This window comes from Callospermophilus lateralis, chromosome 15, assembly GCF_048772815.1.
Source record: "Callospermophilus lateralis isolate mCalLat2 chromosome 15, mCalLat2.hap1, whole genome shotgun sequence".
Taxonomy (NCBI): Eukaryota; Metazoa; Chordata; class Mammalia; order Rodentia; family Sciuridae; genus Callospermophilus; species Callospermophilus lateralis.
Window position 1 is genome coordinate 57663088 of NC_135319.1, and position 27966 is coordinate 57691053.

The 27966-nt window shown below is 40.8% G+C and overlaps 2 protein-coding genes across 2 annotated transcripts; both read left to right on the forward strand.

Annotated features, from left to right (window-relative positions):
• Window positions 1-4768: 4768 nt before the first annotated feature.
• Window positions 4769-12560, forward strand: Ifit1 (interferon induced protein with tetratricopeptide repeats 1). Its single transcript, XM_076834692.1, has 2 exons — window positions 4769-4918; window positions 10955-12560. Exons 1-2 carry the CDS (start codon window positions 4914-4916, stop codon window positions 12345-12347), a joined length of 1398 nt encoding a protein of 465 aa, XP_076690807.1. The 5' UTR covers window positions 4769-4913; the 3' UTR covers window positions 12348-12560.
• A 3705-nt stretch (window positions 12561-16265) lies between these two features.
• On the forward strand, window positions 16266-23030 carry LOC143381217 (interferon-induced protein with tetratricopeptide repeats 5). The gene is made up of 2 exons (XM_076834603.1): window positions 16266-16341; window positions 20854-23030. Exons 1-2 carry the CDS (start codon window positions 16337-16339, stop codon window positions 22295-22297), a joined length of 1449 nt encoding a protein of 482 aa, XP_076690718.1. The 5' UTR covers window positions 16266-16336; the 3' UTR covers window positions 22298-23030.
• The last annotated feature ends 4936 nt before the right edge of the window (window positions 23031-27966 follow it).

Here is a 27966-nt window from a genome sequence, read left to right on the forward strand (position 1 = left end):
GAAAAGAATAACAATAACTCAATCACCTCTTTTTGGCATGCTTTTTTAGAGTCAGCAGCTAGAAAGAGAGCAAAGGAGATGGGGAAAAGAAAATTCAGACTCTACCTCTGGGTGGCACCATAACCAGGTGCTGCCTTTATAGGATTAGACAGCTCCCTGTCAGTCTGGAGAGAATGGATGTGGTCTATGCTGAAAAAAAAATTTCCAATGTGACAAAATTGGCACAAGCACACTAAGCTGTGGTGGAAAACCTCAGTAACTGCCCCAAATACATAATACACAAGGAGAGAGGTCCCCAAGCCAAATATAAAAAATTTCCAGGTGGGTGACTCCCCCAGCAGGCCCTTTCCTCTCTTGAAGGTGACTTGCTTCACGCACGTCTTCCACCTCCAAACAAACTTCCACATCGCTAAATAAATAATTTTTTTTTATTTTCTATGATTCTTGATTAAAATCTTTCTTTCAAGAAGACAAGAACTGGGAAACCCTTCACCTGATAATTTTCATGTCCCCAGTAGTGTCTAAATGTTTGAACTCAAATTTCACAAACTGTAGTTGAGATTGGATGGGAATTAGTATCCGAACAAAGGGGTCCAGCTGGGCGCAGTGGTGCATGCCGGTAACTTGGAAGGCTGAGGCAGGAGGATAAAAATTTTGAGGCCAGCTCAGCAATTTAGCAAGGTCCTCTGCAACTTAGTGAGACCCTGTCTCAAAATTTAAAAAAAAAAAAAAAATTAAAAATCAGGGCTGAAGATGTAGCTCAGTGGTTAAGTGCACCTGAATTCAATCACCAGTACCCCTTCCCCCGCCCCCCCCCCAAAAAAACAAAAAAAATTTAGAGGAGGTCCATGCTGGAGCAATAGAAAGTTTTCTGTTCCAACCATAGGATCCAGGGTTAGGAAGCACTTTTTGAGATTTGACTTCTTTCCTTTATAGGGAAGTTTTAAACTTTATTTTCTCTTTGATGTTTCAATAACTTTAGTCTATGAAACAATGTGCGGATACAGAGATTAACAGGAAAAAATAAGGCACATTGTTATAAATGTGATAAAAATGGGCCCATGACAAAAGAATTAATCTCAGTGGTAGAGGAGATAGTTGAAGCTTAAATATTCTCCTCAGGAGGAAAAGATAATGATTTAGGAGAGGGGGTGGTAGGCAACTTTAGAGGCACTTTAAGCAATTATTAAAGAGACTGGACAGACCTGAGGACAGGAAGTGACTTGTCAATGATTCGCTCTGGAATTTGAATGAGCCTCAGGAACAGACATAACCTTGGGAGAAAGTCCTTCTGAGTGTGAATACACTCCTGCAGAAAGTGAGATTTCAGGGTGGGATCCAAGGCAACTCTGGTCAATTTTTGGTTCTGGTCTTAATCCAGAGTAGGGAATTGCAGAGAAGCTCCATCTCTGTTTTGGAGATACAAACAAGACAAGGTATGATATAGTTTGATTCTGAGGTCCCATCTGAGCTTCTCAGCATGATAGCAGGCTAATCTTTGGTTTGTCAATTCCTCCTCCTCCTCCTCCTCCTTCTTTTTTTGTACCAAGGATTATACCCAGGGGCACTGAACTACTGAGCCACATCCCCAGCCTTTTTTTTTTTTTTTTTTTTTTAAATACAGACATGATCTTACTAAGTTGCTTCTGACCTCCCTAAATTGCTGAGACTGGCTTTGAATTTGAACTTGCAATCCTCCTTCCTTAGCCTCCCATGCCTCTGGGATTATAGGAGTGAATCACCATGCCCAGCTCTAACACCTCATTTCTAAACAAGGTTGATTGCTTATTTCTGTCAAACTGACACCAAATGTAACAACTAGAATGCTTTTTACTTCATTAAGAGGACACCTTTATGTGTTATATGTGCCTTCAGTAGGCAGAAGGTCAAGTGAGAGTATGGTAAGAGCCCTCCTGAGAGACAAGACAAGGCGACTAGGCATAGTCAGTTTCTCTATGTGTAGGTGTCTGTTGCAAGTTTGTTGCAACTCTTTGTGGCCTAGGATACCTAACCAAACTGTATATTACCATATATGTGAGACAAAGGGGCTAACATGTAAAAGAAACTAGTAAAGGGTATATAAGGCAATGCCCCAATTGCACTCCAAGCTCATCTTTTGGATACAAATCCCCTGGGCCAATGCTGGCACTGATAAATATTGCCCCCTGTGTCTCTGCCCAAGAATTGCACATAAAAGCAGAGCTGCCTCCTGAAATTCTCCCTTTTCTGTGCAGTCATCCAGATTCCAGACACTGGCCTCCATGAGAGGCCAAAATGAGTTGGTTACCAGAAGAGTTCCCTGAGGAAGGACCTCAACTCAGGACAAGTGGGGTCTTTGGCATAGGTGATGGACAAGAATTTCAGCACATGCCAGTCAGAGACACAAAGAGATTTATGTAGTAAAGCAGATACACATTCAAGAGAGAAGGTGGCCTATCTCAAGGGTGAGGGGCTTTGGGGGTAAAGCAAGGAACACACGTTCAAGGGAGAACATGAACAACCTGCAGAGGAATAAAGAGCAGCCCCTTGTTCTGGGGTGTTAATGTGTATAGAGGGGGAGTAACAAGAGGTTGACCTAGAGGAGTCAGGGTGGAGTTACACAATTTCATACCAGTTTTCCCTGTGCTTTCATATTTCCTGTTACTTTTGGTAGACTAGCACCTGGGCCGAAGAAGAGGGGCATGGACAGGGACCAGGTTGCTCATGAGTTTCTAATTGTATATTTCAAAGGTTCCTGGGCATTTCCTGTTTCCAAGGGGTCATTGAGACTCAGTGCTTTTGAGATTCATTATATCTTTCTTTTTCTGTATTCTCAAATCCTTATCTCAGGTTGATATTCCCTGTTAGGGAAAGAGGCAGATGTGGGCACAAATGCTAGCCACTGACTGGATTTCTGTAGCACTAGAAATATTTATGGTCCAGGTGCACAGTTACTGGTAATATGCTTTCAGTTACTCAGCACACACCTGAAAATCTCAAAAAAACACAGTACTTGGTTCTTACCCCTTGACTCTTAAGCATAAAGCCATGGGCAAAAGGCACCTTCAGAAATTTCCATCTCTTATATCCAATTCTCTCTGCCTCTGCTTGACCGCTTGATATTCACCTCTGATTATAAACAAGAGTCCTCTGCTTTTATTCTTTTCAGACCATTAACCAGAGGTGGGAACTTTGGGCTGGGAAATGATAGATATGAGACTGAGCCCGGTATTAGGAGCCTACAGAGGGAAAGCTTGGATTGAGCCTTCAGTGGAAGGGAGACAGCACTGATTGACAAGGGGCACTAAAGCCACTCCTCAAAGGAAAGGGTAGCTTTTGACCAAGTTGCTGAGGTGCCTTGGGCCTGGTATTTCTTATCTGTCATGAGTGTCATACTTTTTAAAGAAATTTCTTCCTTATGGAAGATATGGATCAATTGATAATTAGTTTCTTCTTAGAGACCTTATGGTATCAATGTTCTGAATCTTGAGGCGCACTAGCTCTTATGGCCCTCCCAGTCATTGAGATAAGATTGTTGAAACTGTGGAAAGAAGGAGAAAGAAAAAAAAAAAACTGCCTCCCTATCCAAGGAATGACAGGTTGGGGAATTAAGGCCTCTGGGGTTCTGCAGCCTTTCTGAATACGATTTTTCTTCTAATGAATGACAGGTCAAGGCTAAGGCCTCAGGTTTTTTGTCTTCTGTGCTCATGGTGGTTCCAAACCATCACAAAGCCACAAGGAAAATTATGTAGTATCCAAATTATACATGACAGGCCCAGCACATTCAGCTTCAGTTTTCCAGGGAAGCAAGTCTGACATCTCCTCCCAATAAAGGGCGTTGCCATGTTGAAATGAACTGAGCCTGGGGTGAGTTTGCTCTCTGTAAGCTACTGGAGAGCCATGACATCACCACACCTGCCAGGAAAAGGGAGAAATTTCCAGAGAAAGTTAGGAAAAGCAGAGCTCAGCAGAACATCAGTAAAAAGAACCAAAGCTGTACCCACAATCTCACACTCAGCACAGGGGTATTCTTCCTGAGCTCTGCTCACAAACTAAGAAGATTGCACAGGTAGGTAAAGGCAGAGGAAGGACAGTTTTCATGACAGCAAGAGGACTTCACACAGCTCTGAAGAATGTTCTCGTATGCATGGCTGTGAGAACCATTTCTGGGGAATCCCATTGCCTTAGGTGGCTAGACTAGAGAGCATCAGCATTGGGAATCACGTCGTCCCTCAGTCCTAATATGCTCTGTTTGAAGGCTCAGGAGGCTGCTGGCACATAGGGCTTCTCTCTTCCTATGAATAAGCAAGAGGTTACATAGATAGATGCTTAATGACAGTGAGCACTCTCCAGAAAGTAAGCAATGGATAGAATACTTAGTAACACACACCTCTCAGAGAAAGGCAGTACTCTTGGAATAAAATTCCTGTTCAGAGAATTACATAATTCTATGCCATATCTGAACAATCCCTGGTTCCAGATGGGCAAACAGGAGCAGAGGGGGAGGCATGACTTCTCCAAGTTCACACAGCCATTTCCATAGGTCCTCCTGACTCAGAGGACTCTGAAGTAACTCCCACGTCCTTACACCCAGAGTGTCCCCCAGCCTGGGAGACAGGAATTCACACCTCAGGACAATCTTTGTCACCAGCCTTCTCTCAACCAGTTCTCAGGAGGAAACAAAGAAGGAATCTCCACCGCCCCTGAGGTTTCAGTTTCCATGAGCAGGAATTTGCCGGGCTTAGTTTCACTTTCCACTTTCAGTTTCTAATCTTCAATTGCAAGGACACATCTGCTGATTACATCGTCTCTTCCTTATAAATCCCTGTCCTGGGGTTCCAATTTATGAGCATATCTACAGACAGACCACCAGATCCCTGAGAAGCCCACCAAACTGAAAACACTGCAGAACTGCAGGCTCATTCACAGCAACCATGAGGTAAGGATTTCTTTGCTTTTTGGCCATTATATTTAAGTGTTAATACTATCTCAGCAAGTTAGTTCTCTGAGATCAAGCTTTCTAATTTTTCTATTTGATTATCCACTCTTAATGTGTGTGTGTGTGTGTGTGTGTGTGTGTGTGTGTACACATGCAAGGACATTCATAGCCACAGCTAAGCTGTTGTATTAGTGTAGGCATTTTCATTTCTGTTGAACTTATGTAGCTACATTCATGCAATTCCTGAAGAAGACTAGGACAGAGGAAAAGAGTTTTGCAAGAAGAGAGAAAATGATCCCAGAATCAGAAATTCTTTTTCCTCACACTATTGCCCATCTAGGGAAAGGGGATCAGCTTGTCAGATTAGAGACATCTCTTTCTCCTCACTCCTCATTTTGGTGGGAAAGGACCCACACAGTAGTGTGAGGTTCAATGGAGCCTCCCAGATGTCTGGGGAGACACTGTGGGGATGGGATGGGAGAAACTCATAGCCTTCTTCTGAAGACTCCTCAGCTCACCTTCTGAGGGACCAGCTCTGATGAAGCTCTGAGTAGATTGAAGGTGAGCAGATCATAGTTCCTGTGACCTCCAGTCCCTGCAGGTCCTGGGCATCCACCTGTCCATGGGTGTTGGCTGGAGGTCTGTGCTTAAGAACATTCACATCTTCCTTACCAGAAGGGCCCAATGGGAATTTCTCTATGGTCCCAACAGAATCCTGAATCAAATAACTCCTGTGATCAGCAGATAAAAAATCATTAGTTAACATTCACTTGCAAATGTCACCTCAGAGTTCCACTGGGAAAAAATTGGGAGGGAAAGAATTTCCAGAAATCACATAACCACAGATCTATGATCAACCCTCCTGCAAAAACAGATTAGTCACTGCCTAAAATAATCAATTAAGCATAAACATTGTAAAAATAGTTATCACTCCCTGAATGCTTATTAAGTGCCCGTCTGGCTTCCAACAGTATAATATAAATTATTATACTTAATCATAAAAAAAACAATGAGGCAGTTACCTATATTATGACTTTCCAATATGGAATCTTAGATCTTGAAATGTAGTGATTACACAGACAATAAGAAGTAGAGTTTAGATATGAATAAGTCTGTTTATTAAACTGTTAAACTGAAGTTTCCCATAGAATCACAGTGGGTTTGCATGACATCACTTCAGGTGGCATCCTAATGTGTTGTTACATTTTGATGATTTAACGTTAATTTCAACCTATGCTAGGAAAAAATTACATATGTCATATATAATATTTAAATTATATAATTTGTAAAATTTCTATTTAGGTTAGCAGCATGAGTTTTTTTATTAGGATAATATAACATGTAAGATAAAATTTGTCATTTTTAACTTTTCAAAATCTAAAATTCACTGGTATTTAGCACCTTCACCAAGTTGTGTGAGCATCATCACCACGACGTAGTTTAAGGACATCTAATAACTGTGAGAAGACACCTTGTTACTTCCTATTTGGCCCTCGCTCAGGCCCCAGCAAACTTTCATCTGCTTTCTGTGTCTCTGCATTTGCCCATTTGGCTCTGTCATATGAATGGACACATACAATATGTGGCTGGAATGGATTCTTTCAATTTTATGTTGCCTTCAGCCTCTATTTTGAAGACGAGTTGGCCTTTCTCATGTGGAAGCTGAGTGAAGTTCCTCTTGACACAACTCCCAGTTCTTTAGTACCTCCCAGCTCCTCAGGGTGACTGATCCAGACATCTGCCTTCTGCAAATTTCTCCTGGTAACCAGTTTTGTGGGACCTCCCTTTGGGACCGGTCAATAATTAATTCCTTAGGAGATTCATCCTACTGATCCCTAAGCCCTTCCCAGACTGGGCAGATATGCCACAGAGTCTACCTCTCAGTGACACCATGATCCCATAGAACTGGAACCAACTTGCTGTAAGCCCACCAATTAGAACTCTCTGCAGGATTCCCACCTGAGTGATGTCTTGGACCCTAATAAAGGATTGGGCCTGTATGAGAAGAGCCTCGTGATATTCTTTCTCTCTTGGTCCCCACCCACTGGTTGAGCATCAATGTCCCTGAAGCTCCCTACTTCCTATTGTCCCTGAAAGGCATCTTGTCCTCTTTTCTCTGGGATTTATAAGTGGTGGACTTCTTCTGTTATTTCATATGTTGTTTGAGTTGCCCTCTTGTGTTTCACCTGGGTAACAAACCTGCAGTTAACTTCTTTCCAGGTCAGAGTTGCCTCAAAGAGTATATGCTCAGGTGTGAATGAAGAGGACAAAGCCAGAAAAACAGCCACTATGGATTTTGCCAGTGTCTACAGATTTGCTATAAGGGGGCACCTGGTCATGGGTCAGATGCTTAGGCATTGGACTGTCCACCCAAATATAGATGCACCCTTGGAAGACACACTGCAAATATCCATGAACAAATGCCTGAAATCTCCTCAGAGCAGGACTAGAGTTTGTAGACACTATCATGAGAGCCCTCTCAAACCACTGCCCTCCCACCTACAAAAACAAAAAACAAAACAGGGTACTCACGGTTGGCTTCTTTCATTTAACCCAATGTTTTTAATGTTCACCTGTGTTATATCAGGTGTGAATGGTTCATTGCTTTTCATGGCTAAAATTTTTTCAATTTTGTGGGTATATAACTTTTTATTTATCCATTCATCAATTAATGAACATTTGCATAGTTTTAATCTTTTGGCTACCGTGAATGGTGCTGAGAATGAATATACATATATAAGTGATGTTTTCAATTATTTTGAGCATATATTCTGATGTGTAATTCAATAAAAAAAAATTTATATTCTGTAGTGAATCATAAGGCAATTGTAAATTTAACTTACTGAGGGACTGCCAAACTCTTTTCCATAACAACTCTACCATTTTACATTCTCACCCAGCAATGTATGAGGGTTCCAATTTCTCCACATCCTCACAATTCACTGGCTATGTTCCTTTCCCCCCCTTTTTTTATTGCTCAGTTACAGGTAAGAGATTGGATCTCTTTGTGGCTTTGATTTGTATTCTTCAAGTGACTAAGGATGCTGAGCATATTTTATTGTATTTTCTGGCCCTTTGTAACTCTTCCTTGGATAATGTCTCTTCAAGGTCTTTGCCCATTTATGAAATAGGTCTCTTGTGGTTTTGTTGGTGAGTTTGGGGAGGTTGTTATACATGCTGAATATGCATCCCATTTCATATAGTGATTTCAAATATTTTCTATCATTCTAGGAGTTGTGTTATCTCTGTCAATGGTGCTCTTTGATGAACAAAAGTTCCTAATTTTAATAAAGTCCAGCATATCTATTCTCTCTCTCTCTCTCTCTCTCTCTCTCTCTCTCTCTCTCTCATTTCCTGTGATTTTGAGATCAGAGCCAAGAAAGCATTATCAAATGCAATGTCATGAAGCTATTCCCTTATGTTCTCTTTACAAAGCTTATAGTTTTAGTCTCACTTTTAGATTTTTGATCCATAAAGGCATGCACCTTGATGTGGGAATTCTAGCTTCACGGACTGTGAGAAAATTAATTTCTGTTGTTTATGCTACCCAGTTGATGATGATATTTTGTTATGGCAGCTTGAGCTGACTAATACAACCATTTATTCAAGGATTTATTTTTGGGATCTCTATTCTCTTACATTGCTCTACTTTCCATTCTCTTCCAGTAGTCTATATATCTCTGTGGTCTTTCATATGGTCTTGATGCCCATACCAGAATGTTTTGATTTCTGTAGATTTGTAGTAAGTTTTAAAATCAAACTATATCCCCAGCCCTATTTATTTTATATGTTGAGACAAGGTCTCACTAAGTTGCCCAAAGTGGCCTTGAACCTGTGATCCACCTACTTGCCTTAGCTTCCCAAGTAGCTGGGTTTACAGGTATGAGCCACCACATCTGGCCCATTTTGTAGTTTTCAGTGTACAAGTCTTTTATCACCTTAGTTAATTTTTTTTCAAGGTATTTTATTCTTTTCTATGTTACCGCAAGTGCGATTTTTTTTTTCATTTGTTTTTGGATTTTTATTGTATATAGAAACACAACGGAATTTTACATATTTATTTTATGTCCTTCCATTTTGCCTAATTTGCTTATTAGTTGTAACATTTGTGTGTGAGTGTGTGCAGAATCCTGAGGGTCTTGCACATATAAGATCTATGTTGAATAGAAGAGATGAAAGGAGGCATACTTGGCTTAGTCCTGATCTTAGAGGAAAAGCTTTCAGTGTTTCACCATTCAGGATGACTATATCTGTGGGGTTTTCATAAAGAGCCTTTACTGTGTCAAGGAAGTTTCCTTCAGTTACTCTCTGTTGAGTGTTTTCATCATGCAAATGTTTCTGGTTTTATTATTTTTTTCCAGCTGCTTTTCTTCATTAATTTGGACAGTTGTGATTTCTTCTTTCATTCCATTTATGGTATGTGTTATGTTTTGGATGTGAGGTGTCCCATATGTGGTGAGACAATGCAAGAATGTTCAGAGATTAATCAATGAATTTATCCATTGATAAATTGTAACTATAGGCAGGTAGGGTGTGGCTGAAAGAAGTAGGTCACGGGGGAGGGGGGGTGCCTTTGGGATTTACATTTTGTCCCTTGTGAGAACAGCTCTCTCTGCTTCCTATTCGCCATGTCCTGAGCTGCTTTCCTTTGCCACACTCTTCTGCTATGATGTTCTGCCTCACCTCAGGCCCAGAGCAGTAGAGTTAGCTGTCTATGGACTGAGACCTCTGAAGTGTATTGACCTCAAATGTATTAAAATATGTGAGCAAGTTTGACTAAGGAAATGGCTGTGTGAATAAAGCTATTCAGTTCTTGGCAAAGGCCTTGTGGGCAATACCCAACTCTGCCTTCCTGCAGCTCCAAATAAACTTTTTCTTCTCTATATTGTTTTTGTCAGGTCTTTTAGTCACAGTGACACAACAGTTGATTAAAACAGTATATTACATTAACGATTTTCATGTATTGAACCACCCCTTTCTATGACATTATCCATTTAAATAACATTTGGGAAATGCTGGGGATTAAATCCAGGGCCTGACACATGTTAGGCAAGCATTTGATCATTAAGCTGCACCCTCTGCCCTTTTTAAGTTATATGGAGACAGGATCTCACTACGTTGCCCGGGACAGACTTGAACTTGTTATCTTTCTGACTCAGTCTCCTAGGTAGCTGGAATTACAGCTGTGCAGCACTGAACCAAGTTTCCATTATATTGTTGAGTTGACATAATTACAGACATGAAGAACAAATTATGTCAACTCAACAATATAATGGAAGGCCGCAGGTGTGACTATAGAGGGGTATCATGAGGTGATGTTGCAGTGATGAGGAGATTCTGTACCTTGATCAAGGTGGCAGTCCTAGAGGTTTACTCACATGAAAAAATAGCCAAGTTACCTAAACTCATTGTTGTGCCATGTCAATTTTGTAGTGTTGATTCTGTACTATAGCTGTGTAACTTATCATTGAGAGAAACTGGGTGAAAGATACATTGTATCTCTGTACTATGTTCACAACTTTTGTGAACCTATCATTATTTTCAAGTAAAAAGTGAAGGGGAAAAACTGTCAAATATTTTCTCATTTCAGTCATCTTCTTTGGTTGAATACCATGCAAAGTGCAGTCCTGAAGTCAATAATGTTTACTGGAGTTCTGCCTTTCTAACTGGTCTCTGTTGTTTTCAGTTAAATAAGAAGTTTTAAATAGCATAAAATAAACTTTAATAGTTTCCATATGTAGGCTTATGAATCCTCTCGGAACCTAGCATGACAAGTGTTAATGTTATCACAATTTTGCAAATGTGACCTTGAAGAACAGAGGGGTTACTTGCCTAGAAAGGCCTAGAAACACCTTAGAAAGCCACACAAATTATATTCATTGTTCCTGCATTTTTAAAAATCCAGGGAACTCTAAGTAAAATTTCTGTAAATGTGACACTTTCAGAATAAGAACTAAAATTGAACAGGATGTTTTATTGGGCTTTTTCTTACGACTGTTCCTTACTCAAAAAATAAAATCTGCTTTTGTTTCACAGTGAGAACACTGATGAGATCCAGGACAGGCTGTGGCAGTTGAGATGTCACTTCACGTGGGATCTGCAATTTGAAGACAGTGAAATACCGAATTTAGAAAGCAGGATCTTGGAACAGATTGAGTTCCTAGACACGAAAAACAATGTGGGGATTCACAACCTCCTGGCCTACGTGAAGCATGTGAAAGGCCAGGATGAGGAGGCCCTGCAGAGCTTGAGAGAAGCTGAAGACTTGGTCCAGAGGGAGCCTGCAGACCAGGTGGACGTGAGGAGCCTGGTGACCTGGGGCAACCGTGCCTGGGTGTATCACCACATGGGCAGATTGGCAGAAGCCCAGACTTACCTGGACAAGGTGGAGGACACTTGCAAGAAGTTTGCAAGTCCCTCTCGCTACAGGCTGGAGTCTCCTGAGATGGAGTGTGAGGAAGGATGGGCCTTGCTGAAGTGTGGGAGAAAGAATTATGAGCGGGCCAAGGCCTGCTTTGAAAGGGCTCTGAGAGTGGAGCCTGAAAACCCTGAATTCTATGCGGGGTTTGCCATCACTGTCTACCGCTTGAATTACAATAATGTAATTTCTCTTGGCCCCCTGAGAAAGGCTGTCCAGCTAAATCCAGATAATACATATGTTAAGGTTCTCCTTGCCCTGAAGCTCCAGGATATAGGACAGGAAACTGAGGGAGAAGGCTACATTGAGGAAGCTCTGAACAATACCTCCTCCCAGACCTATGTCTTTCGATATGCGAGCAAGTTTTACCGAAGAAAAGGCTGTGTGGATAAAGCTATTCAGTTCTCGGCGAAGGCCTTGCGGGCAACACCCAACTCTGCCTTCCTGCATCACCAGATGGGGCTTTGCTACAGGGCAAAACTGTTCCAAATAAAGCAAGCTAAAAACATGCAGGATAGAGAACATGTGGACAGAATAGTAAGATTAGTCATATTTCATTTTGAATTTGCTCTGCAACAAAAGCCCACATTTGCTCTTGCTCTTCTGCACTTGGCACGTATGTATGTTGAAGCAAAGGATTACAGAAAAGCCGAAGACAGCTATCAAAAATTGTTATTGATGGAAACAGATGAGGATCAAATACTGGTAGATGCACATTTCTACTATGGCCAATTTCAGGAATTTCAAAAGAAATCTGAAGTTGATGCAATTAGGCATTACTTAAAAGCAATAAAAACAGAAAAAGAATCACATTCAAGGAATCAAAGTATGAAGTCTTTGGAGAAATTGGCCTTAAAGAAACTTCAGAGAAATGCATTTGACCTGGAAGGCCTGAGCCTTGTTGGTTTTGTCTACAAATTGAAAGGAAAAATAAATGAAGCCCTGGATTACTATGAGCGGGCCCTGAGCCTGGCTGCTGGTTCTGAGAAAACTGTGGGACATGGGCCTTAGGCACTGAATATCAGCCACTTTCACATTTTATTCTCTTTTAGGTTCATATGTACTATAATCATCTATTCTGTTTGCTGCTTTCAGAAACATTCTGTGTAATTCATTGTAAGGATGTAATTTTTGAACAATTACTCAAAACCTAATATAACCTTAATTGTATTTAGAAAATGGTGAAACAGAATATTTGTGTGTGTGTGTATGTGTGTGTGTGTGTGTGTGGAGAGAGAGAGGAAAAAAACATTTGTGTGAATGCTATATAGTAAAATAAAAGTTTACCGAGCAGATTGATAGCAAGTGAAGACACTGAACTTACATACACAACATGTTTAATTAATTCATTTTATCAATAAGTAGTTTATAGTAATATATACCAAAAATACTAAGGTGAACAAGCAAATGCTTTTCCTGAACCTCATGCAGCTTATGATCTAGTCAAAGAAACAGGTACATAATTAAAAGTGGACTTTCTCCATATTTCAGGTTTAATTTACTATCAAATTGTCCCAGGAAGTTTCTCTTGTTCTATGCCATTTTATTTGAAGCACTATTTAAGTTACTTACTGGTAATCTATTGATCTAAGTTAAGAAATATGAAAAGGATGTAAAACAATTTGAAAGCAGAGCTCACTGATGCAAAACAAATCTCCGGATTGCATAATATGTTATTCAAGGTAGGTTTGACCATGTCCAAGTAGCACATTTACATAATGTCTTTTTGTTAACTCAATAGCACCTCTCTTTCTCATTCTTCTCAATTCTGGAAGAGGTATTTGCACTTCTCGGTGCTGAATAATACTACAGTGTGATACAGACTGGATGTTTTCCAGAGAAAAACAACACATAGCAAATCCTGAAATATAGGTGCTCTTTTGTATTGAAAATACTACTGCCAAACTTATACATGAGCATCTCTAGGCATTACCAAGAAGTCTGTTTAAGTTGGCAACTGAATTTTAGGAACTTATTACTTCCAAATAAATGACTGACAGATCCTCAGTTGGTACTCTTATTTAGATTGACTCCTGAGGTGCCCAAGCCCAGGCCTTTGCTAATTGCTTTCACTGTAGGATCCAGTCCATTGTGGACCACTCTAGCCACCAGTGTATTCCATTCTCATGAACTGCTTCGGGAATCAGTCTACCCTATAGCCTCCTCCAACTAGTATTTCCTACTCTATTCATTCATTTTCTGTTACTATGACAAAATATTTGAGGCTAGGTAAGTTATAAAGAAAATAGATCTACTTAGCTCACAGTTTTGGAGGCTGAAAATTCAAATAGGATAGCATAGGCTCTAACAAGGTCATCCCCCCAAAAAAAACTGTACCATGTCATGGTGTATGATATGATGGAGTACACAGATAAGGAAGCAATCACACAGCCAGACAGGAAGTCAGAGAGGGAAGAGGGGTCATTTTTACAACCTCTCACTAGGCACTACCTCTTGAAGCTTCCACCACCTGTTAACATCATCACACTGGGGACATAATCACAAACCGTATTCAAACCATAACCACCGTCATCAGTCTGTGGCCACAGCTATGTGCCTTGCTCCAACTAGACCAAATGTGATGGCAACCACTTCCACCCTGAAGTTCCATGCTAAAGGACATACTCCTTGAAACCTCCACTTTTACTCAGGCCTCTTCCTCCTAAATATCAATATATGTCCAACATCTCCTGATCTGTATTCATTTTTCCTCTCTGACCTGAAGTCTGCCTCAGATCACTTGCAGGCAGTATAATTATTTTTAATTAGAAATATAAATGATGGTATTATTTACAGCAGGGATTCTCAACCCTGGTGGGGTGGGGGTAGTGAGAGGGGAGGATTTTGCTCCCCAGAGGGCTTTGACAAGGTCAGAAGGGTTTTGTTGTTGTTGCTTGGGGGTTGGAGGGGGGGAGGGGGCAGGAATCACAATTGTGGGGTACCTCTGCCATCTAGTGGATGAACACAAGAATGCTGCTTAAAGAGCCTAGAATGTACTGGACAGCTTCCCACAACAAAGAATTATCCAGCCCAAATGTTACTAGTGCCAAATTTGAGAAAGTCTGACTTCATCTACTTCTTGGAAGTTACTGACAGTCAGTGTTTATTCTGAAGGACTACTTTGGGAATCCCTATTATGTTTGTTTCCCAAGCAGGTTTTACAACAGTTATGTTTAATTTTCTGTTCCCCTTTTCTCCAGTTGTTGTATTTTACATGTTGATAAACATAATGTTCAAAAGACAATGAATTATTGATTCTCTCAAGATTTGCTCAGTTCAACAGTCTGTTTAAAAAATATTGATATTCAAATTCCATGTAATAATTTCAGCATGTTCAACATACTCCCTCAACAGCCAGGTCTTTTTTTTTTTTTTTTTTTTAGTCCTGAAAATGTATAGTCCTTTGACACTTTTTACAGATGATTTGTGTTTTTCTAAACAATGTAAGTAGATATCCGAGAAATTTTCCCTTTGACTTTTTTTTTTTAACCACTGATGGCTTAGTTATGGTTATTTAAACTTCTATAAACAAAAACTATTTCTTAGCCCATACACAGCTAAGAAAAGGGAAGGAGAAGAAGTAGGAACACATAAGGGGAAGAAAATGATGGGTGTATGGGAAAACTTTTCAAACATCAGAGCTTTATCAAATTTTTCTATAATCTTAGCAAGATGGAAATTCTGGATTTATTTTTCAATGCAAAATAAATCTGTGAGTACCTTTTCTAAAATTTGGTTTCAGACTTCAGGTAAGTATTACTCTAACTTACAGGCCTACCACGCCCATGTTCTCTCCCACCTAATTTCTGACCACAAAGTTCATGTTTGCCAAGTATGTTCCCCCCTGAGGGCTTTGCACCTTCCTTTTTATCTATCTGGAATGCTTTTCTCCAGTCTCATATCCACAGTGCTCACTCCTTCATCCCCTTCAGATCTTTGTGCAATGACCACCTCCTCAGCGAAACCTTCCCTTACCCCCCTATTTATAAAACATTCTACACCCCCAAATCTCTCTTTGCTCCACTTTTTCCCGTAGTACCAGTATTTAATAGGTTTTGCTTATTGTCTTTATCACCCCACACCAGAAATGAACTCCATGAAGGTATGGGCCTCATCTGTTTTACTTATTGCTATGTTGACAGTACTTTGAACCAAGTCTGGCTCTTAGGAGTTGTTCAATAAAATCTGTTGAATGATCGAACGTCTGAATCCAAGGAGCACAGAAACCTTAATGTATGGGAATTTGACACTTTCTGTTTAGGTCCCCAATTCAACCTCCACCCCTTATCTTCATTGGGACCTTATTGCACAAAGTGCCACAGCAAGGGCAGGAAGTATAACACTCATACAACTCTGCGTGGAACTGTACACCTCTTTGTAAAGCCTAAAATGCATATGCATCTTGACAACAAATTTTTCCTGTTTTAAATATACCAAGTAAGAACAGCGGCGTACGGCGCTGCAGGGTTGCTGGTTGAATCAAAAGACAGGAACGGAAGCAGAGACTTCAGAGTCACTTAGATGGTAGAGAGCTGCAGAGAGCATCTTTACCACAATTGCCACAAAAATAACGCTGAACAATCTCCTGATGCTTTTCCTTAAAACAATAATAACGATGACAGATAAAAACTCGACAGTTAACCGAGAGGCACATAAAGCCCAGCAGGTCAGAGGCCCTGCTGCCAACCCAACTCAGAACGACCCTGCGCTCAGCAAAGGTTTTGCCGCGGCGGGTCCGCGCTCGTGTTAAGTTTCGGTTTCCGGAGCCGGTCTCGGCGCCCAGGGGGATCAGATTCGGTTTCCAGTTTTCTTTTCCCGTTCGGGTCCAGCCTTTAACAAAGACCTGCGCGCGGCCGAGCCCCCGCGCTGCCCACGCCAGGCGGGAAGCGCGCGCACGCGCACTCGCCTCCCGTCCGCCGGCCGCGACCGCCGAGGTGCCGGGTGCTGTGGAGCGAGCCCGAGGGCACCGCCGCCTCGACTGCCCGCAGAGCCCCGCCGCCATGAGGTAAGGGCTTCCCCGCCCAGCTTCTCTCGAGTGCTGCGTCCGCCTTGGTTTGAAACCCTTGTCGCTCCCGTGTTGGTTCCCAGGGCAGCGCTGCGGCCCTTCCAGGGGACGCGCCCCCCGCGCGGGGCAGCCGGGCGTCTGTGTTTGGGACGCTCCCCGGAGTCCCGTCCCCGCAGGGGCGTCCGAAGTCCGGCGGGCCGCGGAGATGGCCAAAAGGACGCTGCCCGGGAGTCCCGACCTCCTCCCGCGGGCTCTGAAAGCGGCCCGGGCAGGGCGGAGGGCAGGGCGACGGTCCCCGGGAGCCCGCCCCTTGCCAGGGTCTGCGGTGGGGACCGTCGCGGAGGGGGGCCAGGAGACGCCCCGGAGGCCGGTTTCCTCGCCGCGCTGTTCGCAGCCGCCGCAGTTGAGGCGGTGCAGCGCCGGCGGCCGTCGCCCCCGCTCGTCAGCGCCCGCAGAGCCCTCCTTTCCTGCCCGGGAAGCCCCCGGGACCCTGCGAGGCGGCGGCTGCGCGGCGCTGGTCGCCCTCCCAGGCCGCCTTCCAGCTGCTGCGCCCTCCGCCTGGCACTCGCGGTTTCGCCGCAGCCTCCAGGCGTCACGTTTGCTTCCACTACCATTTGCCTTTCCGTTATCCGGCTCTTGAATGCTACCCTTTCTGGGCGCTATCCTCGTACCACGGACGGATTGTTCGTGTTCCGTCCAATCCGTGTCTAAAGCGCTACAAGTTTGTTTTAACTATAAAAATTAGTGGCATCCAGCTCTGGGGTCTGTGGAAAGGGTTAACTGCTTAGCACATAATAGTTGCACAATAAATGTTAAGTGTTACTATCATTACTGTCGTTATAACAAGTTAGAAAAAAGAAGTTTAAGTGCCTCACTTCTAACATTTGTAAGAAATGAAGAGGTAATCAGAAAAGGGCTTGAAGAAACTACCAGGAAGGGCTGGGGTTGTGGCTCAGTGATAGAGGGCTCACCTACCATGCGTGAAGCGTGAGGCACTGGGTTTGATCCTCAGCACCACATAAAAATAAAATAAAGCTCTTGTGTCCACCTGTAATTAAAAAATAAATATTAAAAAGAAAGAAACAACCAGGAAAATGGAATGCATTGCATTTTGTGCGGGATGGACTGAAAGAGGGTTTGGCCCCACTGTGGTCTGTCTCCCAACGACAAAATTACCTAAAGTCAAATTGGTTTATCAGATCTCATAGCCTCTCTACCAGTTTTCCAGAATCAAAGTTAAAAAATTAACCAGAGGGTGGCACACGCCTGTAATCCCAGAGGATCACGAGTTCAAAGCTAGCTTCAGCAAAAATCGAGCTGCTAAGCAACTCAGAAAGACCCTGTCTTTAAATAAAATACAAAATAGGGTTGGGGATGTGGCTCAGTGGTCAAGTGCCCCTGAGTTCAATGCCCGGATACTCCACACCCACAAAATTAACCAGATGACGTTTAAATAGTAGAACTTCTCATGGTGTCCAATTGAGCATCAGTTCCCCACCATCTGAGCAAAGCACTTTAGTGTCTCAGTGTCCCTTTTGAGATCTCACAGCTGCATTCCTAATATCTCTTCCTTGGTCGGGCTGATTGAGATCTTATGAACAAAGGCAAGTGTTTATTTGACTCTGTGATGGGCAGAAGACTAGTAAGGCCACATTGTCATGAATTTGGTTGGGCTGTAAGGACATGGTGCATCTTGTCATGCTTTTAGTATAATTACACCAGAGAAGGAACAATTTCCAAGGTGCTGTCTTTACAGGTTTCCCAGTCTGAATCTCTGGGTCAAATGCAGTCGACCAAGATCTATTCTCAAACCCGAACATAGAGCTAGACAGCAAGCAAGGATATAAAACAAGTGGGACAGAGACCACTGAAATGGGAGGAGTTTGGAGCCATCATTTGGAAGGGTGGAACTGGCAAGAATTCCCTCATTTGAACTTTAGGTGCTCTTTTTTTATATACTTTTTTTTTAAAAGAGAGAGAATTTTAATATTTTATTTTTTAGTTTTCAGCGGACACAACATCTTTGTTTGTATGTGGTGCTGAGGATCGAACCTGGGCCACACGCATGCCACATACCCAGCCCACTTTAGGTGCTTTTTAAGCTAAACTTGTGCTGTACACACTAGGAGCTGACAGTGTATAAGTGGATTCATTCATTCAACAAATATTTATTGAGCTTCTGTTATGTGCCTGGTATACACAGAGGTGAAAAAATAAAACAACATAAAGTACTTACTCTCAGGGGATTTATATTTTAATGGAAGAAATAGACAAACAGCAGATAAGTGAGTAAATAACATAATTCAAAACTGATAAGAGGTATAAGGAAAATAAAACAGTAGAATAGAGAGGGAACTAAATTGGAAGGGGCAATTTTTAGATAGCTCTGTCACAGGCAGCCTCTTGGGTAGGGAATATTTATGCTGAGTTACAGAAAAGCTGGTCATGTGAAGATTTGGAAGCAGAACATATCAGGTATAATAAGAACAATAGGTGATAAAGCCCTGAAACTTCTGTGCCCAAGACTGGAAGAATTCAATTCATCTGAAAAACAGTGAAAAGTGGGGAGAAGTAGGGAAGTAGGTTGGACAGATGGATAAGGCCAGCTCCTTTAGGGGCTTGTAGAACATTGCAAGGGCTGTATTAATATCTAAGGGAAGCCCTTAGATTAAGGGAGATTAAAAATTGGGCTTATTTAAGCAGAAGAAACATAATTTAGTTTTCTGCCTTTTCAAAAGTTTATTGGTGCCGATTTGGAGAATGGGTCATAGGGAGCCAAGAGTGCAAGCAGGCATAACAGGCCTTTGCCCATCCCAAAGGAAGATAGTTGTGATTTAAACTAGGAAAATATATAGTCTCTCTCCACCTGAGGTTGCACTTCTTTAGTCCCATCATAATAAGAATTCCTGGAATCAGTGGTCTGTACCCCCCCCCCATATTCTTATTTCCACCTCTCATTATGCCCTGGAACCATCCCAGTAATGTTTTCATCCTTACCATTGTACTAAATGCTTTTATCAAGATCCCCATAGATTTCCTGACAAAACAATAGTCTGTTTTCTGTCTTTATTTTCTCCACCTCTGTGAATCATTTTACACATTGGATATTCATCTCTCTTCCTTGAAATAAATACTTTCTTCCTTCAGCTTCCATTACACCATGTTTTTTGGTTTTCTTACTTTCCTCACTGAGTGGTATTTCTTGGCCTCCTTTCCAGATGCTTCTAATCGCTGGTCCTGGAGTATCTCACAGCTTAGTTGGTGAACTTCTTTTCTATCTATGTTCACTCCATAGGTAATCTCATCTAGGTCTTGTGGTTTTGAAGTTCATCTGTTTGCTAATTCAGATGAATTTCAAAACCACAAGACCTAGATGAACATTTTATATCTCTTACTAATTTCACCCCTCCACATCTCCAGAATTTTATTCATTTCTATTATCCAACTTCATATTTGACATTTTCACTTGACTGTCTAGTAAATATTCAAAATTTACATTTTCCAACAGTCCTTCAGATTCATTCACTCAGTTTTTGAAGTCAAAGTAAGGGAGTCATCCTTGATTCCCTCTTTCCCTGCTGGCCTTTCCCATACCCAATCCATCAGAAAGATCAAAACAGGACTATCCACTCCTCAGAAAAGCTCTACTGCAACTCTAGAGTAAGTCTGTACTGTCTCTTTTTGGATTTCTTCAACCCTCCCTCATATCTGTCAGGGAGATTTGCTCTGGCCATCTGACTTTAAACTGTCTTGCAGAGTCCTTACCAACCTCCTGTTTCCTTTCCAGCTTTCTTTCTTTTTTAAATATCTATTTTTTAGCTATGGGTGGATACAATATCTTTATTTTATTTTTATGTGGTGCTGAGGATAGAACCCAGTGCTTCACACATGGTAGGCGAGCGCTCTACCTCTTAGCCACAACCCCAACCCCTCCAGCTTTACTTCTTATCTTAGTAATGATCATCATCTCAATCTTTATTTTCATTTATTGTTTTGTCTTTATGTTACACCCCCCTCCCATTAGAAAGTGGCATCAGGTCATGATTTTATTTTGTTCACTTTTGTATCCCCAACACTTTTAATAGCACCCTGCATATAATAGGCTTTCACTAAATATTCTAATGAATACATAGCTTCCCTGTCTTTTTCTCTTGACCCCCTGTTTTTCTTTGTTTACAGAGTAGACAGGAATTTTTAAAAACCTAGACCAAAGGCTACCATTTCCCTACTTTAAAATCTCCTTCCAGGACTAGGAATGTAGATCAAGGTTAGAGTGCTTGTCTAGCATGTGTAAGGCCCTGGGTTTAAATCCCCAGCACTGAAAAATAAAATTTAAATGAAATGTTTCTGGGATAGAACTATAAATCAAGGAAACCAGAATAGTTATGAGATCCTAGTACTTTAGTTGTAAGATGAGATAAAATTGGTTGGTATGTAAAGAACAGTAGGTAAGGTTTAGAAATTATTCCCTTTACTTTTTTCAAAAAATAAAAAAGATTTTATCTTTTACAGTGAAATTCCTAAGGACTCCTTGAAAGCCATTCTGTTAGAGTTGGACTGTCACTTTACTTGGAATTTACTTAAGGAAGATATTGATCTGTTTGATGTAGAAGATACAATTGGGCAACAGCTTGAATTTCTTACCACAAAATCCAGACTTGTTCTTTATAATTTACTGGCCTATGTGAAACATCTAAAAGGTCAAAATAATGATGCCCTAGAGTGTTTGAAACAAGCAGAAGAAATAATCCAGAGAGAACACTCAAATGAAAAAGATGTACGAAGTCTGGTCACTTGGGGAAACTACGCGTGGGTGTCTTACCACATGGACCAGCGTGAGGAAGTTCAGAAGTATATAGACAAGGTAGGGAATGTCTGCAGGAAATTGTCCAGTCCTTCTGACTACAAGTTGGAGCGCCCTGAGATTGACTGTGAGAAAGGGTGGGCACTCTTGAAATTTGGAGGAAAGTATTACCAAAAAGCTAAAGCAGCTTTTGAGAAGGCTCTGAAAGTAGAACCTGACAATCCTGAATTTAACATTGGCTATGCCATCACTGTGTATCGGCTGGATGATTCTGATAGAGAAGGGTCTGTAAAGAGCTTTTCTCTGGGACCTCTGAGGAAGGCTGTTATGCTGAACCCGGACAACAGCTACATTAAGGTTTTTCTGGCCCTGAAGCTTCAAGATGTTCATGCAGAAGCTGAAGGGGAAAAGTATATCGAAGAAATCCTAGACCAGGTATCATCTCAGCCTTATGTCCTTCGTTATGCAGCTAAATTCTATAGGCGAAAAAATTCCTGGGACAAAGCTCTTGAACTTTTAAAAAAGGCTTTGGAGGTGACACCAACCTCTTCTTTCCTGCATCACCAGATGGGGCTTTGCTACAGGGCACAAATGATCCAAATCAAGAAGGTCACGCGCAACAGACCTAAAGGAAAAGATAAATTGAAGGTTGAAGAGTTAATTGCATCCGCTATATTTCATTTCAAAGCAGCTGTGGAACGAGACTCTATGTTTGCATTTGCCTACACAGACCTTGCCAACATGTATGCTGAGGGAGGCCAGTATAGCAATGCTGAGGACATTTTCCAGAAAGCTCTTCATCTGGAGAATATAACTGATGATCACAAACACCAGATCCACTACCACTATGGCCATTTTCAGGAATTTCACTGTAAATCAGAAAATACTGCCATCTACCATTACTTAGAAGCCTTAAAGGTCAAAGACAGGTCATCCTTGCGCACCAAATTGATAAGTGCTCTGAGGAAATTGGCTACCAAGAGACTTTGTCACAATGCTTTAGATGTGCAGAGTTTAAGTGCCCTAGGGTTTGTTTATAAGCTGGAGGGAGAAAAGAGGCAAGCTGCTGAGTACTATAAGAGGGCCCAGAAGATTGATCCTGAAAATGAAGAATTCCTTACTGCTGTCTGTGAGCTTCAACTTTCCATTTAAATACTTACTCTAGGAAATGTGATTTAAGTTCCCCGCCCCCATTTTGGTTTCTTGTATTTTGATTGTTTTGATCCATTTTCATTATAGAGCCTATATTTTTTGAGTTAACTATGTACTAGACATTGTGCTTAAATTTTCTATTCATTACGATGAATTTTGCTGTTTTAATTCTTTTTTAAATTACAATTCCATAATTCATTAAGAAACAGCAAGAGTCCAGCTGTTGTTAATTTTTTAATGATATGGCCATTATGATTTGACACCCTTTTTCTCTGCTATTTATAATAATTTTATGATTAAATTTTGTGAAATTTCCCATATTGCTTATGCTACAGAAACTTGATAGCTAAGTCAGGAATAATCTTTTCAGGAATGCAAAATTGTGTTGAACTCTTACTTATATAGCTTGCAAAAAACAGAACCTTTCACTTAACAGATGTTTTGAGTCTAAAAGGATGTTTTTCAACCTGAAAGTCACCTGAAGAATTCTTTTTGTGGGAAAAAGTAATAGTAAAAAGTTTGTTGACTTCAATAAAAGGGGGAAATTAGGAGAAAAAAGCTATTCTCAAATTGTAAATACTACAGAACTTAGAGAGTTTATAAGAAATTGAAAATATTGTCTTCCTGAATGTTCAAATAGACCTAGAAATTATGAGAAAAAATGAATAATGGAATATCATTAAGCTCATTTTATGTGTTTTTTAACTAGAAAAATAAACCTACACTGAATGTAGATGGAGTTAATCTTATTCTTTCCAATTAAAATTGCAGTATTTTTAGGTTAAGATCATTGAAATAAGAAGCAGACCAGCTGAGAAATTGAGAACTGATTAACAAATGGATAAAGTAGATATCTCTAACCTATATTCCCAGACTACCAAGATTTCAGTATATTAGTTGGATTTGGACTGGGTGGGGCTCTCCCATTTCCAATCTGGCCTTGTTTAACTGTTTTAGTATTCCAAAGTGACTTCTGTGAAACTTTCTTTTGTCCAAAATTTTCATATTGTCAGCGTATCTCAGGATTTTCCTGTAGATCCTTAGGAATAGTTAAGCTTTGTTTTCAGTTTTAATATTCACCTTAAGGGGTCATTTCCTAAAGACTTTTATCCAAGAGGGATTAAAAACATCTTAAGTTGTGATATTACAGTGTGGCTTCTCTAATGGTATACCTTTGGTGATAGACCAGTTGTATAACTACCACTGCATAACTGGGAAAGTATGCCGTATGCTTAATTCTCCATTTTCCAGTGTAATTCTTAAAATTCTTATGTGTTTGTTTTACTTTATTTTTTATTTTTTTAGTTCACATAACTCCAGTTCTTTATTAATCACAGCTTTCTCACAATGATATACAGGAAAATAGCACTAATGAAGAGTATATATGTAGGCAGCAACCTTCAGGAGTTGGGGGGTGGGAGTTGGGAGAGAAACGACTTCAGAACTGTGATAGATACTTATGATAAGTATCTGGTGATTCTCTTAGTTGGCACAAATGCCCTGCCTGTCCCCCTTTGACTGAATCAGCTTCACAGATGGAGTGATTTTTTAAATTTTTTTTATTTTTATTAATAGGCAGGATTGCCTCACACTGGGAAAGAAAGACCAGCTTGAGTGGAAGTCCTCAGTGTTTCTGATTTTGTTTATGTTTGAATGCAACAACCAGCTCACAGTTTCCAAGTGGAAAAATATTCAATAGCATCATGTACTTGTACTATAGGTAAAAGCTTAAAATGAACATTATCAATCATGGCATCCACAAATAAGCCACCTGACACATTAATTAATTCATTCCATCAAAAGAACTTAAACTAGAGAAGTCAGCCCATTTTATGAAGAGGGATTTTTACACATGCTAGGCAAGCCCTCCACTACTTTTTTCAATATTACTCATGCTGTACTCATACTTGTGATCATCCTACCTTTGCCTACTGAGTAGATGGGGTTATAGGTGTGTAGCCATGCCTGACCCACACATGCCATTTTAAGGTACCTCTTTCACATCCTGTACCTGAGCTGTATCTGAGTTGGGTTTTTGAAAATGTTTTGTCTTTTGGTTGCATTCAGAGCTTCAATTCAGATGACTCCATAGCTCTAAAAAGTTGTTCAGAAAAAGCTTGTTTACAAAATACTGTTCATTGCTAAAACCAGAAAACCAAACTTAAACAGCTTTAAAACAGTAACAAAAGTGAATTTTGTTTTCAGTCAAGACTTGATCCAAGTGTGACCAAGATATAATTGCTCTCCACTTTCAAAGTCCTTATTTATCTAACTTGACTTCATTCTGAATTGGTGATCCTAAGATGACTTATCATATGCTTTCATGTTCCTTTCCATTGGAAAAGAGCATATCTCCTCTCATAACCATGTAAGAAGTACAGGTGTGACAGAATAATCTTAGATAATATTCCCCTTCTTAAATCAGCCATCATGTCCTGTAGGACAAGGAAAGTATCATCAGTTAGGTCTAAGTCACACAGCTGACTCTGAAAGCCAAGAATGGAAAGTTGACGTCTCTAGAAACATACTACAAGGTACAGAAGTGAATTCACCAAGATATTAGTGTTTGATATTGGCTGCCAAAAATACCAACGACAAGTAGATTGAAATAAAAAAAGACTTTTCCTTTCTTCCACACTTCTCTCTCCCACAAGTATCTTATATAGGGGAGCCAGAATTGTAGCTCAGTGGTAGAGAGCTTGCCTAGCATACACAAGGCCCTGGGTTCAATCCCTGACACAGGGAAAACAAAAAAAGCTCAAGTCCTTAAAATTGAAGCCCCCAGTAAACTTTCTGCTGGAATTTCAGGTATTCTCCGTCAGGTCCTATTTCTGTCCACTTAAGCATGATAGAGAGTGCATCAAGATTGGTTCCTGATTGGTTCCTGGAAGGACGGGGCAAGAAAAGCAGTTATATTTACAGTGTAGCAACTGGGCAAGAAAAGCAGTTATATTTACAGTGTAGCAACGGCTGCCAACTATGATTCAGACAACTTAAAAAAAAAAAAAAAAATGGGTGAAACAACCAGAAGCATTTAGCATGTGAATGTGAGTCTGAAGTACTAAAGATGGCTGTATGCCTGAAGTTATGATATATATGCAATAAAATTGGGACGCCATCACCAACTTATCTACCAGCTTTTTTAAGTCCACAGTCCTTGAACAAAATGAGTCCAAATTCAAGGTGACAAAAAATGGTTGATAAAAGTGGGCATGGGAAGACTTGGACATCAAGGAAGGGACTAAACCTAGTTACCCATGTGTTGAGCTTATGTGCATGATTCTCTCTCAACACACACAGAAACACGTACTATAATTTAAAAGGCCCACTCTGATACCATCATAGGGTAATGTTTTGCATTTTTCATTTACTATGTTAGGCACTTTTAAATGTTAATCTTATGTAAATGTCTCAACACTGCAAATGAATAGAGCAAAGCTGAGAGAGGTTAAGTAACATTCTCAAAATCACATAGCCACTGAGTGGTGGGCCTAGGATTTAAAATCAGATTTGACCTAATTTTCAGTCTACTTTTCATTGTATCAGTGGTTCCTAAATCTAACTCTAAATTGGAATCACTGTTTGGAGTCTTTTTAAAAATCAGATTTTCCCAGGGCTGAGGGGTAGCTGTTGTAGTGTAAAGGTGAAATTTTTAAGCTGATTCTAAGCCCAGAGCCTAAGTAAAAGTGTAAAAGATCAGACATTGTGAAGTTTCTAAACTGCAAGGCTTGGGTTGTAAAGTAAGAGACCATTGATATGTTTATTATTGCTAAATTCCTCGGCTACCCCGGAGCCTTTGATCTCTGTAGCTGTTAGGACAATACCGGAACTGCCCCAGTAAACATTCTCACTGACTCCTCTGGTGGTCTGATAACTTGGGACTTTGAGTCGCCTGGCACTAGGCACCACGGGCCCAGAACCAATCAGTTTAAATATTCCCCCCCACTTAAAAGTAACCAATCACCCCGTCCAATCTGTTCCCGCCAGTAAATGTGCTAATCATGACTCAGAGTTGTTGTTCAATTTTCCAGCGTCTCCTGTTGATTTGTTCTGATGTATGCAAAGCCCCCTCCCCCCCCCCTCTCCAAAAAGTGTACTTAAGCTCTGCCTGACCTCTGCTCGGGGCTCTGGGCTGCTGTATCTTCCTGAGTGAGCCTGGAACCTCAGCATGCTGAATCAATAAAACCCCTTCTGCCAATTGCATGGAGCCGGTCTCTTGTGGTCTCTCCCTCCGACGCTTCGCCGGACCCTTACAGTAGGGCATATATTTAGCATTACTAGGCCCTTGGTTCTATCCCCAGTACCAGCATCCAAAATAAAATTTCCAGGTCCTACCACCACAGACCTAAATCAGAACCTCAGGGTAGGTCCTAGGGGTGTGGGGATGGGAAGGATGGTGGAATGAGAGACATTACTACCCTCTGTACATGTATGATTGCATGAACAATGTGACTCTGCATGTGTGTAGCCAGAGAAATAAGAAGTTGTGCTCCATTTGTGTACAATGAGTTGAAATACATTCTGCTGTCATGTATAACTAATTAAAACAAATTAAAATTAAAAAGGGAAAGAGAACCAAATAAGATAAAACAGCAATGAAGAATCAGAGGCTTGAAGATCTTACCTCAGAGTAAGGCCTGATTTACAGCTCTAGAGCCACATAACTGAAATAGAATGAGCTAACCCAGGATTACCTTCCCAAAATTCTACTTCATCAATTCTTTGAGAAATCTTCTTTTTATTTTTTTTTAATTTATCAGAGTTTCCAGGGGCAGTGGTACATATCCATAATCCCAGCAGCTTGGGAGGCTGAGGCAGGAGGGTGACAAGTTTGAAACCAGCCTCAGGAATTTAGTGAGGCCCTAAGCAATTTAGTGAGACCCTGTCTCAAAAAGTAAAAAGGGCTGGGGATGTAGCTCAGTGTTAAAGTGCCCCTGGGTTTGATCCCCAGTACAAAAAAAAAAAAAAAAAGCGTTTATTTAAAAAAAAAAAATTACCAGGGACTGGAGTTGTAGCTCAGTGGTAGTGCACTTGCCTAGCATGTGTGAGGCACTGGATTCGATTCTCAGCACCGCATATAAAGGTCCACTGACAACTAAAAAAAAAAAAAAAAAAAAAAAATTACCAGTTTCCCACTGAAAGATCAGTAACTCCCTCATAACGTGTGCACCCACACTAAGCACCGTAGCCTTTTACATTACAAAATTGCATTTTTCAGAGTCAACTCTCCCTTTCTCCCACAACACCTTTTTCTGTGGCCTTATGACTACACAGCTGCTTTTTTACTTTACCTTAAAGTACATAGTAATTCCAATGCATTCCACATAATTCAGAAGACTCTGATCAGGCCAGATTCAGACAGTGAATCAGAAGGTGATATGCTTCATCAATTACCTAGTTTTTAGAAATCTGCAGATGAGCTATGCTCATAGACAGAACAAATCTTTGGGAAACATGGTCTGTAGCAATTCTCAAACTTTAGTGTTCTTGCAAATCATCTGACAGTCTTGTTAAAAGACAGATTCTGAGTCAGTAGGTATCACAGAAGCCTGAGGTTCTGTACTTTAAACAAGCTGATGATGATGATGATAATGATGATGATATTCTTTTGACTACATTTTGAATAGTGAAGAGTGTACAACATTGCTCCTCAAACTGCACACTGGAAT